Genomic DNA, 16,512 nt, shown 5'->3' on the forward strand with positions numbered 1-16,512 from the left:
GCGCTCTGTGCTGCTCACGATCTTTGTTGTTTTGAACTTGTCATATCAATGAAGCACAGTGCCTACAAACACAAATAATAATCACAATACTCTGGTGAGTTTTGTTTTATTTATTACCATGGCTGCACTTAGCAATAACGACTGCATCAATATGTTTTTGGTGTTTGAAATGGATATATTTCTTGCTTGCAAAAGAAAACAATGAAAGAAAACACAAGTCTATAGAAAGTGCAGTGACAGAAACTTAAAGATAGTCTCTTTGGATAGTTTGTTTATGCTGACTTTAATGAAAAAAAGTTTATCATAATACAATGTATTACTGGCAACAAAAGAACTAAAAAGATAAATACAAAACGACTGCCACTGTCTTAATATCACATTCCATTAAAATGGGTTTAAGTTACTAGAAAATCAGATGGTTTGTTATTTTTATTTCAAAAAAGTAGCAGTGTAATAAAACCAAAAGTGTATTATAATTGTATTCACTGAATGATGCAGTTCTGGTATAAAATCAATTCATCTACCACTAAACACAAAGTAGTATAAATACCATAGGGTAAGCAGGAGAGTTAAAATAATTAATAAAAAAAAAAAAAATGATTTAGCAAATTGAAATGTAAGCAGTTAGAATCATTATTTTTCTTTATAGTATTTTTAATAGCTGTAAGAAAAAAAATCCCTTGATGTATACTGCATGTGCTTTTTAATTCCTAATATATTGTTGCAGCAGATTCAATTAGCCTCAAAAGAGGCATTCTCTTTCCTGCAATGTCTGCATTCACCCTAGAGGTGTACTTGCTGTATATGTTCTTTATGATTTCATGGCTGATGAATGAGGATTCTCTCAGGGCAATATTTAGTACTTGGTCTGCTACACCGTCATATAATACAAAAATAACAAATAAACCTGAGGAGAGTGCAAACTATGGGACATGTAGTCTCTATCTGAAAACAAAATCAGCACCAGTGATCAGTGCCTCTGGGCCGCTGTGTTTTTACTGATGCGTTTAACCAGCCATTGTGTGCAGTCATAGCCCATTGATCTTAATTCTTTTTTAGGTTGGTACATGCTGTTAAAACCTTTGTATTTAACATTATATTCATGACATGGCCTGTCGTCACTGGCGCGTTAGGAAACCGACAAGCCATATCGGCACTGAACGGATTAAAAAAAAATGTCGGAAGGCTTCACAAGATACGTGTTTGTCGAGAACAGACATGGGGGAAAAAGGCAAACCAGACAGGTCCTAACTACACTAAGAGTTACAAAGAAACATCAAGTACAAGAATAACGCACGTTCTAAACGTATTATCAGGCCCAGAGATACGGCAGGAAAAAGCCCAGCAAATATTTTCTGTTCTGTACTGAACCACGTTATGGACTGACAGCATTTGCAGGGGCACTTTGCATCGCTTCTCCTGACACCATGGTAAAGAAGACTGGTTATTCTGTTGAAGTTTAGCACACACATACCAATACCACTACAGTATATTGTACCCCCAGAGCTAGACTGCAACTCAATACACAGAGGTATAAGGTTACCTGTAGCTGAAGCTCTGGGGGTACAGTATCTTCTTTATAGTGGGATGCATTTTTTAGAGCTGCCAGAAACCTTGCAGTAACTATTTGCAGGCTGTCCAAGCTGTCAGTGCAGATTGATATCACGTGTAACAATTTATTTTTTATTTTTTGTTCCTGGATAGTAAGTGTTATTTCCTATTACTGTATTTACAGTATAATCGTAAATCTCGAAAAACTACTCACTTTTAAATCTTTTGTAGTCATTTTTGTATTACTTTAGTATAAATACATGTTAATTTGGATTCATATGTTGTTTTTTTCTGACTTTATTTGAACGAAAAGACACACATTTGCCTGTTTTCCCATTGGAAATAGTGATATTTTGAAATATCACTGTCCTGGTCACAAAAGCAAAGTTTGTGGGGAATAATAGCCATTTTCTATACTTTTGAGGCATAAGCAATTAGGAAATAACACTTACTACCCAGGAACAAAAATTGTGCTACATAGTGTATTCAGTCCTACAAGGGAAAAGGGGTTAAAGGGGATAAAGGGGACTGACACTAGGGTACTGGTAGACCTAGTGTCACATTTAATAAAGAAATAAAAATAAAAACAAAGCTGAAAATAACTTTGCCACACGAAATGACCAGCGCTAGTCCCACTAAAAGGAGCGTCCCACTCCAGGAGCCTACTATTCTATGGTAACCCTCTCTATACTGTTTTGGGATCCACATCCCCTAAGCTGACCTACTTCTGTTCTGTTGCTTCCAAAGTCCTGGCCTCCCAGCGACTCCGGGTCATTCCAATAGTCCTGGCTGGGCAATCGCCTTCACAGTCCCCTTCTTGCAATTAAAGGGTTGCGTGGTAGAAGTTCCTGCAGAGCGGACGCTTCCCTACTCAATGTCGACAAATACGCAGCGCCCGTCTATGTGCAAATTGTGTTGCAGTTGCCCCTAGCTGAGGTGCAGCCGCGTTTTGAGCTCTGTGCACCATCCCCAGTCACGCCCCTAGCCAATCCGGACCTCCCGATCAGCTTAGCTCAGAGCGAGCCTCCCACTTAGCTGGTTGCTTAGCAATGCCGGCTGCGCATCTCAGCTGATTTCTTCCAGACACACATACTTGCGCAGGAACCAGTGACCTGGCTCCCTGTCACAAGGAATAATCGCATTTTAACAAATGGTTCAATATTCCCAGTTTATCAGTGTTTAAAGGCTGGCCATCACTCATTTAACACACAGTTCAGTGGTATAGTGTGAATGAAATGCCTGTACATTCGACTTGAAATATCCTATACCAAAACACTGTTCAAAACACCTCGCCCAACCCCTGCACCATTATCTGATCGGTATTCCTTGCTGCATAAATACATGCTGTGAGAATTGGATTGAAATAGATTTTTACATGGATGTGGCATTATATATTTTTCAAGTTGCGTTGCTGCTAATTGGATTTCTGTGTAAATTAGATCTTGTGTCTCAGAGGGAATACTCTGTGTAATCAAATTGTTAAATAAATAAATTACCTACAGCACTAAAATAATAAATACTGTGCTGTACTCAGGAAAAATAAAAGTTACTAACCTAATTGTCTTCAATGGAACACAACAGCTGGAGGCTTGCCGTAATTCTATGTGCACGGCTCATTATTTCTTCTCAAATGTGTCTCCTTTCCAGGGGTTGATGGTCCTCCCTCACCCAGCCTTGGTTGGCCTCTGACAGATGTCTCCAGAATACCTCAATTGAAGTGAAATCCTGGGCCAGGCTGTCTAATCATTCTATCCCACTTCAATCTATGATACCTCATGTATGGTATCAACACTGTGCTCCAATCTTTGAATTCTTGGGGTACTGTGTAAGCAGACTTTAAGTGTCCACTTCAGATGCCTAATTGAAGAGGTGAACACTATGATAAGACATTGAGCACTTCAGTCAGTTCAGCTTTAGGTGACTCCAGTTATAATCTATCGCTGTGGTTCAGAACAAATAGCACGTTGACTTTCTGGATGTTAAAGACCTACAATTCTGGGATACTGGATTTTTAATTGCTACTATTCTGTGTTCTCTAGTTCAGTTTCATTTGTGGGTATCTGATAAGTTTAGGCATTGTTATTCTATTTCCAGGACAGATGCCATTCCCTTTACATTGTACCATTCAGGGGTTGTTTGTTCCAATGACAATTTGTAGTAAATAACTTTAAGAAGAGCCAACGTTTTTCCCTAAAGACACCCATTTAATTCGCCTGTAAAAAAAAAAAAAAAAAAAAAAAAGATTTGTTAGTCAAAGACATTTATCAGAAAATCATAAACCAACTTAATTAGGCATATTTCCACCTGTTTTTCAATTCAATGGTGCTTTATTGGCATGACTTACAACAGCAGTATTGCCAAAGCATAGGAAGTGCAACAACATAACGTACAAAAAAAAAAATGTTTTGTACAATGAGATAGAATAAAATAAAATAAGAAAGTATGGAAAAGTACAGAGTAAAATAAATAAATAGAGCAATAATAAGTTCAAGGTAATTTAAATGGTAACAGAAATAACATTTACAGTAACATTAAATAATTAATAATAACAGTTCAGTGAGATTTAAAATGAATAGTAGTTAACATAATATGAACCCCAGTAGTGCCTCAGTGCAGAGCGCTCACCCAGTGTTCCTCACGCTGTGCCAGGCAGCCACATACTGGGCAGCCAGCAGGGCTGTGTGTTTCTCCCCCAGGAGAACCAATTGTTTTTCTGGGTTGGTCATTTTTGGGAAATGGGGGAGGGATATTGTAAATTTTTCAAAATAATTTTTCCTTGTTTGGGAGTATTTGTTGCAGTGTAGGAGAAAGTGCATCTCTGTCTTGACCTCTCCTGTCTCACAATGACCACACAGCCGATCTTCTCTGGGCAGCCAGGTCTGCCTGTGTCGGCCTTTTTCAATGGCCAGGCTGTGGTCACTGAGCCTGTACTTTGTCAGGATCTGTCTCTGCTTTGTATCTCTGACAGTGAAGAGATACCCTGCGAGGGTGTACTTTCTGTTTAGGGTCCAATAGCAATCAAGTTTATTTTGGGATTTAGTTTCATTGTCCCAGTGTTCCAGATAAGATGCTTTGTTTTGTTTTATAATTTGGTTGACTCTGATTGGCAGCTGGTTAGCAGTGCTGACCTGAAGCTGGTTAGTGTTAGTGGGGGTCAGTGCAGTGAGCTTCAGGGGACTCTTTTCTGGGCTGAGCTCTTGGGTTTGTAGGGCCTTGTTCTGGAGGGAGTCTGGGGGGCTTGTGCGGAGATGCATCCAGAATTTGAGTGCTCTTTTTTGGATGTAGATGTGCAGTGGGTAACAACCTAATTCAGCCCCGCTTGCATGATTAGGTGTTTTCCTCTGTACTTGTAATACATTTTTGCAGAATTCTGCATGCAAGGTTTCTGCACAATGTTTGTCCCATTTTGTGTAGTTCTGCTGACTGAGTGGACCCCATATTGCCAAAGCTCCCTCATGCATTGATTGTTAGTCCAAGGTAACTGTAATTCAGTGTGTGTTCTAGGGCGGTGTTGCCTAGAGTAAAGTGGTATCTGTTTTCCTGAGATCTGGCCTTTTTTTGGAAAAGCATGATTTTGTTTTTTTTCAAATTCACTGCCAGGGCCCAGGTCTGACAGAACTGCTCCAGCAGCGCCAGGTTCCACTGCAGCTCTTGTTCAGTTGGCGAAAGCAGGACCAGGTCATCTGCATAGAGCGGGAATTTGACTTCAATGTCATGTATAGTGAGGCCAGGAGCTGCAGACTGTTCCATCATCACCGCTAACTCATTGATGGAAATATTGAACAGCGTTGGACTGCAGCCCTGTCTCACTCCACACCCCCGTGAGAAGATCTCTGTTCTTTTGTTGTCAATTTTTATTCTGCACTTGTTTTCCGAATACATTGATTTAATTATATCATAGACTTTACCCTTGACTCCACTTTGGAGAATTTTATAATATAAACCCTCGTGCCAAATAGAATCAAATGCTTTTTTTAAATCAATGAAGCATGCAAAGATTTTGCCTTTATTTTTTTGGTGGACGTGTGTAGGGTGTAAATATAGTCAGTAATGTGGTGGTTTGGTAGGAATCCAGTCTGACTCTTACTCAGGACATTGTGTTCGGTAAGGGAGGCCGGTACTCGGGCATTTAGAATACTCCAGAATACCTTTCCCAGATTACTGTCCACACAGGTGCTCCAGAAGTTGTTGGGGTTGAATTTGTCTCCATTCTTGTAAATTGTGGATACAAGCCTTTGATTCCAGATGTCAGGGAAGCAGCCTGTACTTAGTACCAGGTTGAATAATTCACGCAAGGCCTTCTACAGCTGAGGGTTGCTGTATTTGTGCATCTCTGTCCTGATGCTGTCAGGGCCACAGGCTTTTCTGCATTTAAGTGTTTGAAGCTTCTCTGTTAACTCTTGCAGGGTGATTGGGGTGTCTAGTGGGTTTTCACTGTTTTCATTTATGTATGTGTAACTACTGGATAGTTTGTGCTGCATGCATGCAACTCATATCAAATGAAAGGTCACACAATGTCCTTTCATATTATATAAGTTGCAACAGGATCAGGCATACTATATGAGAATAGAGAATACATGTAAAAAAAAAAAAAAAAACCTTTTCCCAAAAAGTCATGGTTAGTCACTGCTATATACAGTGCGGAGAAAAAGTTTGTTAACCCCTTAGGATTTTCACATATTTCACATATTTCAAACCTAAAATGTTGTTAGATCTTAATCAAAGTTATAATAATGGATAAAGTTTAAATAAATGACACAAAAACATGATACTTTTTCAACATGTATTTATCCACTAATGATTCAACATTCAACAACATGTGTGAAATATATGTGAACCTTTAGGTTCAGTAACTGGTGACACCCCCTTGAGCAGCAATGACTTCAACTAAGCATTTTCTGTAACGGTTGGTCAGTCTCTCGCATCGGTTTTGAGGAATTTTAGCCTATTCCTCCTTACAGAACTTCTTCAACTCGTGACATCTGAGGGCTTCCTTGCATGGACAGCTCGCTTCACGTCCTGCTACTATATTGATGGGGTTTAGGTCCAGACTTTGACTAGGCCTTTCTAAAACTCAGAATTTCTTCTTCTGCAGCCATTCTTTTGATAGATCTGCTTGTATGTTTAGGATCATTGTCTTGCTGCATGACCCACTTTCAGTTCAGCTTCAGCTCACGGACGGAAGGCCTGAAATTCTCCTCTAGAATCTTCTGATACAATGTAGAACTCATGGTTGTGTCAATCATGGCAAGCCGTCCAGGTCCTGAGGCAGCAAAGCAGCCCCAAACCATCACACTCCCACCACCATGCTTGATGGTTGGGATGAGGTTCTTCTGTTCAATCGCAGTGTTTGGTTTTTGCCCAGCATAACATTTGTCATTGAGGCCAAAAGGTTCTGCCTTTGACTCGTCTGTCCAGAGAACATTGTTCCAGAAGTATTGTGGATCATCTATGTGCTCTTTGGCGAACTTCAGATGGGCAGCAATGTAGTTTTTAGAGAACAGTAGTTTCCTCCTGGCTATTTTTCAATGAACACCATTCTTGTTGTGTCTTTTTCTGATAGTTGAGTCATGAACACTCACATTAGCCAAGGCGAGAGTGCCCTGCATATCCTTGGATGTTACTCTGGGGTTCTTTGTGACTTCCTTGATGATTTTCCGGTTTGTTCTTGGAGAGATTTTGGTAGGACAACTGCTCCTGGGTAGAGTGACTATGGTCTTGAACTTTCTCCATTTGTAGGCTGTCTGACAGTGGATTGGTGGAGCCCCAAATCCTTAGAAATGGTTTTGTAACCCTTTCTAGACTGATGAGCATCAATAACAGATGTGTTTCCACACACTTGTATGGTGAAGACCAAACTCACAAAGTTTCTGATCTGTATATAGGGTGGGGCCTCCCAAACTCACCCCTGAAGATCTACCTAATTATTTAAACATTCTAATTATCCCCTTAATTGAGCTGATAAAACCAGGGGTTCACTTACTTTTTCACAAACCCTGAATCTTAATTAATCATTGTTTGTCTTATTCATAAATCATTTTGTTTTAAAAGACATGGAATTGGTTAATGTAAATCCTATTGAATTCTTTATTCAGGAAGGCTATCATGGTAGAAGATGGAACATTGTGTGAAAAACAACTGCTTTATTATCACTTTTACTAAACAAGCATAATCACAAGTCTCTCTCTCTCTCTCTCTCTCTCTCTCTCTCTCTCTCTCTCTCTCTCTCTCTCTCTCTCTCTCTCTCTCTCTTTTTCTCTCTCTTTCTTTCTCTCTTACTTGCTCTCTCTCTCTCTCTCTGGTCTGTAGCTTTTCTAGCAACCTAGCTAGGCAACCAAGACAAATGGCATGGGAAACGTCTAAGCATGGTCTTTCAGAAGATATCTAATCCAATTGGCTGTGCTTTGTATTTTTTGAGTTACAGCACAGAAATACACCCACCAATCTGACATGTCTCACAGGACTGTACTATTGCATTCTGGATGCTGTAGTTTTCTCTCTGAACTATGTATACGGGAACATTTAGCTGGCTGCTAAAATAATGGAGTAATCACTTAACGAAATCTATGCATGTGACCCCTGTCCATGATGAGTGGTTTACTTTCAGGCGATCATAGCCCCAGCTAGGAATACCGCCTATGAGCAGTGGATATGTTATTAGAAACCGCCAGGTCTATACTTTTAAATAAGTCCTGAACCACGTAGGTGGCTTTTACGTTGCCTGAGTAATATGAACATAAAGGTTGGTGTGCTGGAGTTTAAAAAGTTTAATTCATTCATTTCCTAAAAGCTGCTCCCTCACTCTGTGGCAGGTTGCTTGTCTTTCGTATATATGTCACCTCTTTCAAGTGTAAGTTAAAATCCCAGATGAACAAATGTTTAATATCCGCCCCTTCATGTGGTCAGTTTAAAAACACCTGCCCCCACTCCCATGGTGTTTAACCCTAACCCTGACCCTAACCCTGCCCCCACTCCCACTTGTTCTTTGAGGCCCATTTTCATTATGTTGATCCTTTTCATTGCTCACATGATTCACTCAGACTAGATACATTTCACAAAATATATGTCCCTTTCCTGTCAACATTGGGTTTATTTCATTGTATAAAGGAAATGTTTTATATGTTTTTGTTCTTTCTTTGTAATTACCTCCTCCACTAGCTCTTCAGTTCTCATCTTTCTTCATGTCTATTCCTTTGCCTACTATGTCTGCACTGTTTCTTATTTCATCTGTTTATTTTCATCTCTCCTAAGCAACAAATGTGTATCTCCCACCCTAGTCCAATAAACTTACCATCTTTTTATCCTATTTTTCTTGATTGTACCATTTTGTTATAATTTTGTAAAGCACCTTGGCTAAGTGCTGTAAAAATGTAAATAAATAAATAAAATAAATTTGTGCCTTGGAGCTACTTAAATGCTGTTATGTTTTTGCTTCACCACACATTGGATTTCTGCCACATTGGAGGTTAATCTCCTTCACCTTCATTTAAATGTATATATTATCAGTAACCAGTGTCACAGATTATCAATGTGTTTTATTTCACTTAAACTTGCAATAAAACATGGTCTTATCTTGATTAGCTTTTTAATTTTCTTGAAGTCCAAACCATATAAGTATGTTTCTCCAACTAACATAATTAATATCTTTATCTCCTAGTTGCATCAAATTGATGTTGACAGTGCTGAAAAATGCAAAAGATTACTGTCTCCACATTTGAGAAACAAAACAAGAAGAAAGTAAAGCAACGATATGTCTTCTGATTAAATTCTTTACAGTTTCAGGATCATTCCCTGCTGTTCTGTAGAAAAAAAACATGACACTGTTGCTGTGCAGGCTCCTTTCAAGAAGGGCATTTCTTATGAGCAAGCATTGTTTGTAAGAATTTGGTTCCACTTCAATGAAGGGTAAAATCTGGAACTCATATTTAACAGGGCAGCTACAGTAATAGCAAATATTTCACAACACAGTGACCGTGTATCAGGCCCATTGTATGGATACTAATGACAATATTGACACCCTGCTAGCAACATAATGTTCTTTATCCGCAGGTTTGTGAAAAGATTATTGGGTTGTAGAAACTGTCGTCTAGAGATTAAACTATGACAAAAGAACATGTGGTAACCAAATTTGACAGTGACTGAGTGTCTAAGAGAGATCTGTCAGGTTTTTAAATGGTTTAAACTAAACTCAGAGATTTGTTTTTTTTAAAACACTGGTATGTCAGAGTCTTCGGTGGATGTCTAAAGTTTGACCTATTTGACATATTTCAGCTGAGTAGTCATTTGCTGTCACCCCAAGTCTTTGCTTGGCATTTAATTGGAATTAATTACCTGTTATATGCTGGCAATGATCCTTCCTATAACTTAAAAATGTGAGCTTGCAGATTTAGACAGAAATACCTGGACTTTCTATGTGAGTGTCCCTGAGGTAAACTAGAAAACAAAACTTCAATTAAACACTACTTTCCTGAGTTGTTTTTTATATTTATAAAAGAAAGACAAAAGAACAGTTCCACCAACTTGTAAGCTACTCATTCTGTAATGCACATGTATGTTAAATAGTTGCCTGTGGTTAAGGTTATGAAGACCCAGACAACTAGGGAACATGGTTTTGTCTTAATGATAGCCACCAAAACCACAAATGTACAAATAATTATCATGTATAAATCATCCTAACCCCACTCCCTCATTAGTTTTGACTTAACCCATTTATGGCCATAGGGTTCTTGACAAGAGAACATTCACTACATCATGGTAACAGCCACTGCTATTATTTTACTGTGATTATTTTGTAAGAATCATTATTTTAGCTAAAGGTGTTGTAATTCGGTCTGCAGTTAGTCAGATAGAATTGTGCTTGAGTGGTTTGAGGGCGAGCAGCCCGAGGAGGTGGGTGCTGAGCCTCCATGATGGGGTGTTAAGTTTTGCTAGCCCCTCAGAGGGAGATGCAGTTGAAGAGGTGGTGATGGGGAGGAATTGTGGATCACAATGTGCAAATTAAAAAGATCTGGTCTGACTAAGGGTTTAAATAGCAAGCCGATTAAAGATCGAAGCGGAAAAGAGCTCTTGTTCCCGCCCCCTGAATCACAGTAAGATGACCTACTGTAATCTTTTTGGTATTCATAAGTCATTTTGAATGAATGTTTTTTTTAATCTGTAGAATTTGTGCTTGTTTTTTTGTTGTTCAGCAGGTTGGTAGTACTGTTATTTTTTTTCTCTCAGTAATGAATTATTACCCTGCAGTACGAGTGCATCTAAAGGCTCTTTAGATATGATTGATGACAGCTGATCTGGGCCTATTTTGATCTTTCATTCGGTTTCAACTCTTGATCAGTAAAGTATATATAGTCAACTGATGTAAAGGTTTATTATGCCTTTATCATTGATTTTTCCTTGAGAACTGTGTGAATTTTGAATTTGAATGAGAAGCATTGTAAATTCTGTCCAGAGAAAATATTTGTGGTAACAGTTACATTTCTCTGAACTATTTAACAAACTATTTAACAAATTTACTCATGTAAAGACCATGTTTGTCGTTCTTTAGTAAAGTACAACTGAATTTATTCTTAACCCTAAGCGGTCTATTTATTCAGTTCTTGTCAGGCGTCTCGGGTCCAGTTTATTTTCACACGCGCTGTTTAAAGGTTTTTACTTCAAAGTGTAAATGAACATTTTTTTAGTACTTTTTTAAATACACAAAACAATAAGTAAGCACACCGGGGATTTAATTCAAGGCTTTTTAAGCAAAATTAGCTTGTTTCTTTTTTTATTTCATAACTGAAATTGGTATAAAGCAACAATCTTTGGATTTTTTTTTTTATTTAATTTTTTTCTTAAATGTATTTTCTTAAATTTCTTATATACTGTATATACATAGCAATGCAAGAATGGCTACATTTAGACATGCCAGATCATTTCTCATTAACAGGAAAGAGTATCTATAATCAGTTTTTAACACTGTGGTTTCAGACATGCTGGTTATCTATAGGAATGTACATTCTAGTTAATTACATATCTACACTAATTAACTTTCAACAACTATATATTGTTATATTGTTTCTGTAACACTATCTTTAAAGGTGTTGAAGTACTGAAGTGTGGCTTTAATTAAAATTGGGTATGACCTACCTTGAATCGATCACGGCTTTTAGACAATTTGTCATGGCATATACATTCTTTTTGCTTAAATCTGGGTGTTATCTTTTGCCACCCTTCTCTACAGATTTGTTTTAATTGCTCACTTCAACCCCAGTAATATTTAATTGGATAAAGAGGTTATTGAAAACACCTGGGCTATTGAAAACACCTGACGTTTCCACCCCAGATTCTAAAAGGTTATCAATGTATTTGCATGCCACTCATGGGAAGCATTTTAAAATTAATAGATTGTGTCCAATTTATGAGCATAACTGTTAGTTGTGAATCATTGCCTATGAATTTCAAGGTTGTTTTGAGGAATGAGTTTGGTGGTCCTCAGTGGACAACAGGACACATGACAGAAATCCATACAATCTTAAGAGAAGCTGAAGGCCAAATGGAAAGTGTTTTTTCAGGTTAGGATAGAGGTGTTCTCACTCACAGAACTGTGAGGGTAAGCCTTGGTGGTGAATATGTTCTGTGTAAGGTGGCTTTTGTTGTTATAAGAGAGGTCTACTCGTGCAGTTTGGGTAAGATAATTGAGAAAATGAGCTGCTCAAACTGTGCGTGTTTAGGGGGTACGTGGTGGGCCAAATTGTGTAATTGTAATTGTTGTTTGCTTTTTATATACTGTATGAAATCATTGTTTTTGATTACTTTCCAAAATGCTTGGGCAGTTTTTTTCTCTCAATATTTATAACTCAACAGTACTTGCACACTTAAGTTGTACCTTCTTTTCTGTGCAGTCTTCCACAGTGAAATCCTTATGGTCACGGGCACATTCTTCTGGGTTTTTTCATGTAGCCATTTTTTTTACATTTCGCTACAATTTGCAGTTCTGTTTTAAATCCTCCTTGTCCTAACTGTAGTACAGCTTTAGATCCCACGAACAAGCCTCCATTCCTAATTGTAATCTCGTTTTTAAATCATGCAAGCAGTCTCCTTAGAGATGTAGGAATTTGCTGCCACTCAGTAGTTGGGGTGGGTTTAAGTATTCAGAATGAATCAATGATAGATACAAGTCAGGAAGGAGGGACACTGCCCAGCTGCACTGAGGAAGGTAGTTTGTTTTTGTTTTTTAGGTATTGTTTTTTTTGTTGTTTTTTTTAAATGGGAAAGTGGCGATGAAGTCAATGTGAATTAAATCACGATTTCCAGTGTTTTTCCAGTATTTACTGGCTATACACTGATTTCATATTTTTTTTATCAGGGGTGTTTTATCATTTAAAAAAAAAAAAAAATTCAGAAGCCTTAATTATGTGTATTAGGAAAATAACATTAAAATATAAACCTGTATGCTAAGGGTTTGCAGACAGTTGTATGTGACAATCAAGTTTGATTGAATCGCTGTCCTACACAAACCATATTCTTATAAATCACAGGAACTACTACTAAAAAGTGGTATTTATTATTGTTGATTTCTCATACGTGATTTCTGACATTTCATTAACAGGTCGATTTGCTCATTCCTACGAAAGTGACTGGCATCATCACCCAGGGGGCGAAAGACTTCGGACACGTCCAGTTTGTGGGTTCCTACAAGGTGGCATACAGTAATGATGGGCAAAGATGGGTGATATATCAGGATGAACAACAGCATAAGGATAAGGTAAGATAGTCAAAGGGGTTTTATTTTCTGTATTTTTTCCCCCTCAAAATTTAGGTAAATAAAGAAAAGAAAAATGTGAAGCTTGAAAAATATTAGACTTTTGTCTGTTTTGTTTTATTTTATTGTTTTAAAATGTTTTGAGCAAAAATTTGTATCGCATCAAGCTGCCTCTTTACATAGAAACTGTCCAGTTCCGTTGCCCCTTTCCCCTGGTAAATGACAACATATAGTATTTGTAGATACAAAAAAATAGATTTAAGTTAACTTTGAAATGTATTTTTTTATGCATGGAGTTTTCTATGATGTTTTAGCTTCCAGGGGCGTTACGGCTGCAACACACAAAGAAATAGATTTGTAACTGTTACCTAAGCGTTGCATGCACAGCAGCTTTTAATCTGAATATTGACTCACTGAGTCATGTGTGCAGAGATGCTTGAGTTAGATTCTGTGCCAAGCTGGCTGTACACCACCAAAACTGGAATGATTGTTTATTGTCAGATAGAAATGCAGGTGTCTGTTCAAGTCTGTGTTATATTGTATTTCCCAAGGTTTCAAAGCCCCTTTCCAGAAGCTGTCAGGTTACTGTATTGATTTTCAAAAATCCAAACAGCAGAAGGTGTTTAGATGCACATCACTCAGTGTTATATGTACTTGTTTGTGGTAAATGTGCCCTGTTCAGTACAAATCTAATACATAAGTCAAAATATTCACGGTAGCTTAAAAAACAACATAACAGTGTGTTGCAGTGTAAGGGGTTAAGGAAAATGAATATCATTATAGCTAACTGATTATTCATATTATTCATGTTATTCATTGCAAATTGAAACTTGCATATTCTGAAGGTCATTGGGCTTCCTGAGAACAGGGTGAAAACCTGGGTCCCAGCTCAGGCTTGTTTGGTTCAGCTGCTAACTGAAGTCTCCTTTGGGTTTGGACTGTTTCTGGATGCTATCCGTTGTATTGTAATTATTATTATTATTCTTTTATCATCAATGCTGAATACTGGTGCAACATAAAACTCATTTTGAAACTGTGTTGTAGGCTCACAGCTAAACAGCACAATTGGGTGATATATAAAAAAAAAAACAGTACATGAGGCCATACAGAATACTTCCAGTACAGATTACCTCATGTGCAGGTGTCATCCCGTGCATAGAACATTACAGCACAATCCAACTGTTAAACACCCCACTCTTTTGATACTTATTCTCATCTTTAGTGTTGTGATTTATAATAAGTTGTGTTTTGTTTATCATCCTGTTTTGAATGTTCAGAATGTTGAATGACCACTATGAATGATGGTTGGGCAGTTCTCCAGGTATATCCAAACCTGCACATCTAGCACTTTCCATACCCACTGGTGACAGTAAAAGTGTATTGTGAAAATATCTCAAACCTAATACTTACAGAGTCTGGGTTCCATAATGTATGTAGTCAGCACATACTGTATGTTGGCTAAAATACATAAGAATCCACTGAGGAGAAACCATAAAAAGAACCTGTTATACAGTATGCCAGATAATACAATTGTGTTTGTGTAAGGTGCAGTTGTTTTTTTAGCGCTGTTCTCTGGACCACTGAGGTAATAGGATTAAAGAAAGCTCCAATGTTTACAAGTTTACCAGTTGCTTCCATATTGCTGATGTGTGCTTCTGCTCAAATCATTAAAGTCCCAGGCAGTTTCTCATTTGGTTACTTGTAAGAGATTTAAGAGATGCAGTCAATACCAGTTTAAGCATTCAGGTCCCCTTGGTAGCTAAATCAATACAGAAAAATAATTCCACAAAGTTGCTTTGTTTTAAGAGTCAGCTGCAATTTTAAATTAACCAAACCCTTGGTTCTAGTCATTTTTTGACAACTTTGTTTAGGCATCTTTCTCTTACTTTTATATGATGCTTACACTCATTCTGAGGTGATCTGAGTATGCTCCAATATTGAATTTTAATCTCTATAGAAGAGTCAATCTGGCAACATCTGAGCCTGTAGAATCCTAGTTGCCAGCACCATATAGTTAAGTATTTCTTGGTTGCAAAGAAATCAAATGATAACCCATCTAAAAAACAATCACTAAACATAAACCACATGCACAAAGCATCTTCGATATCCTGTGAAAGCTTTGCAACCATACAAATTGCATATGTTGATCATACCCTACCACACAAATGCACAGCTTGTATTTTATGTTGCTATTATCACCTACAAGAACCTCTGCAAATGAGTTAGTCAGAAGATCTGTGGACTGCACTTGGTAAAATGAAATGATGCCTATGGATGTTACTATTTATGCACAAAGGTCTTTGCTTTCTAGTTCTGTTAGTCTGTCTTTATTCATACGTCCATGGATTTGTTTTCTCCTTTCATTAATTAAAGTGACAGTGGAAGTAATAGCCAAATCACAAATCGCTTTTATTGTGGATATAAAAAGTATGAGTTTGACAGCACTGCAGGCTAATGTTCAGAACAATTCTGCCTGAGAATAATGACTTTAGAACAGATCTGATAGACATCCCCAAACTAAATGTGGAAGCCTGCATATTCCATTGACATAAACACAAAACCAGTTATATCCCCACTGGCTGCGTGGGTAACTGGCTGTCAGTCTCCTGAGTAGTTAAAATAGGTACTTTATTTAGGTATACTTATTTTAAACAGAGAATGTTATTATACCTATTAAACTGTATGAAGTAGCCTATCTTACAATAACCACCCAGAAAATAACATGAAGGATATGATGTCCTAGTAAGAAGAGAATTTCTGAAGCACATTGGGTTAACACATCCAAAAAACAAACAAACACTACAGAGCCCATAAAAAAGAAAACCACTTTACATTGAGCTTATCAAACTCAGTATCGACTTTAGAAAGATAAACTGTTTGTCTTCTCTGGGCTTGATTTGGTTAGCCCTGCACCTCGCTATCATAAACCACAGCTGGATTTTACTGCACTGTGGAATCACCCTGGATTGTATCAAACACCTACATGTGGTTATAGCAGGATTATGACTACGAATAAGATGCTGATGCCAGCCAAGTGGATTCCTTAGTACCAAATGCAATAAAAACAGTCCATTTGTGGCTTATCCTGTCGGGGTGTTCATATCAGTTTTTCTTCACAAATGTTTATCTTCATGGTTTGAGCTGAATTGATGGATGCACATTGGTGTATTGGAAGACATGTTGTGGTTGTAATAGGAGGTTGTAATGGTATATGTTGT

The 16,512-nt window shown here is 37.8% G+C and overlaps 1 protein-coding gene across 3 annotated transcripts in view; it reads left to right on the forward strand.

The window, feature by feature from the left end:
* Positions 1-16,512, forward strand: part of LOC121306240 (EGF-like repeat and discoidin I-like domain-containing protein 3) — a 166,565-nt gene that overhangs the window by 124,099 nt on the left and 25,954 nt on the right. For all 3 annotated transcript variants that reach the window (XM_041237981.1, XM_041237988.1, XM_041237996.1), the window contains exon 10: positions 13,142-13,297. In XM_041237981.1, the coding sequence (XP_041093915.1) occupies positions 13,142-13,297 (156 nt within the window). The remainder of the gene's footprint in view (positions 1-13,141; positions 13,298-16,512) is intronic.

This window comes from Polyodon spathula, chromosome 2 (assembly GCF_017654505.1).
Source record: "Polyodon spathula isolate WHYD16114869_AA chromosome 2, ASM1765450v1, whole genome shotgun sequence".
Taxonomy (NCBI): domain Eukaryota; kingdom Metazoa; phylum Chordata; class Actinopteri; order Acipenseriformes; family Polyodontidae; genus Polyodon; species Polyodon spathula.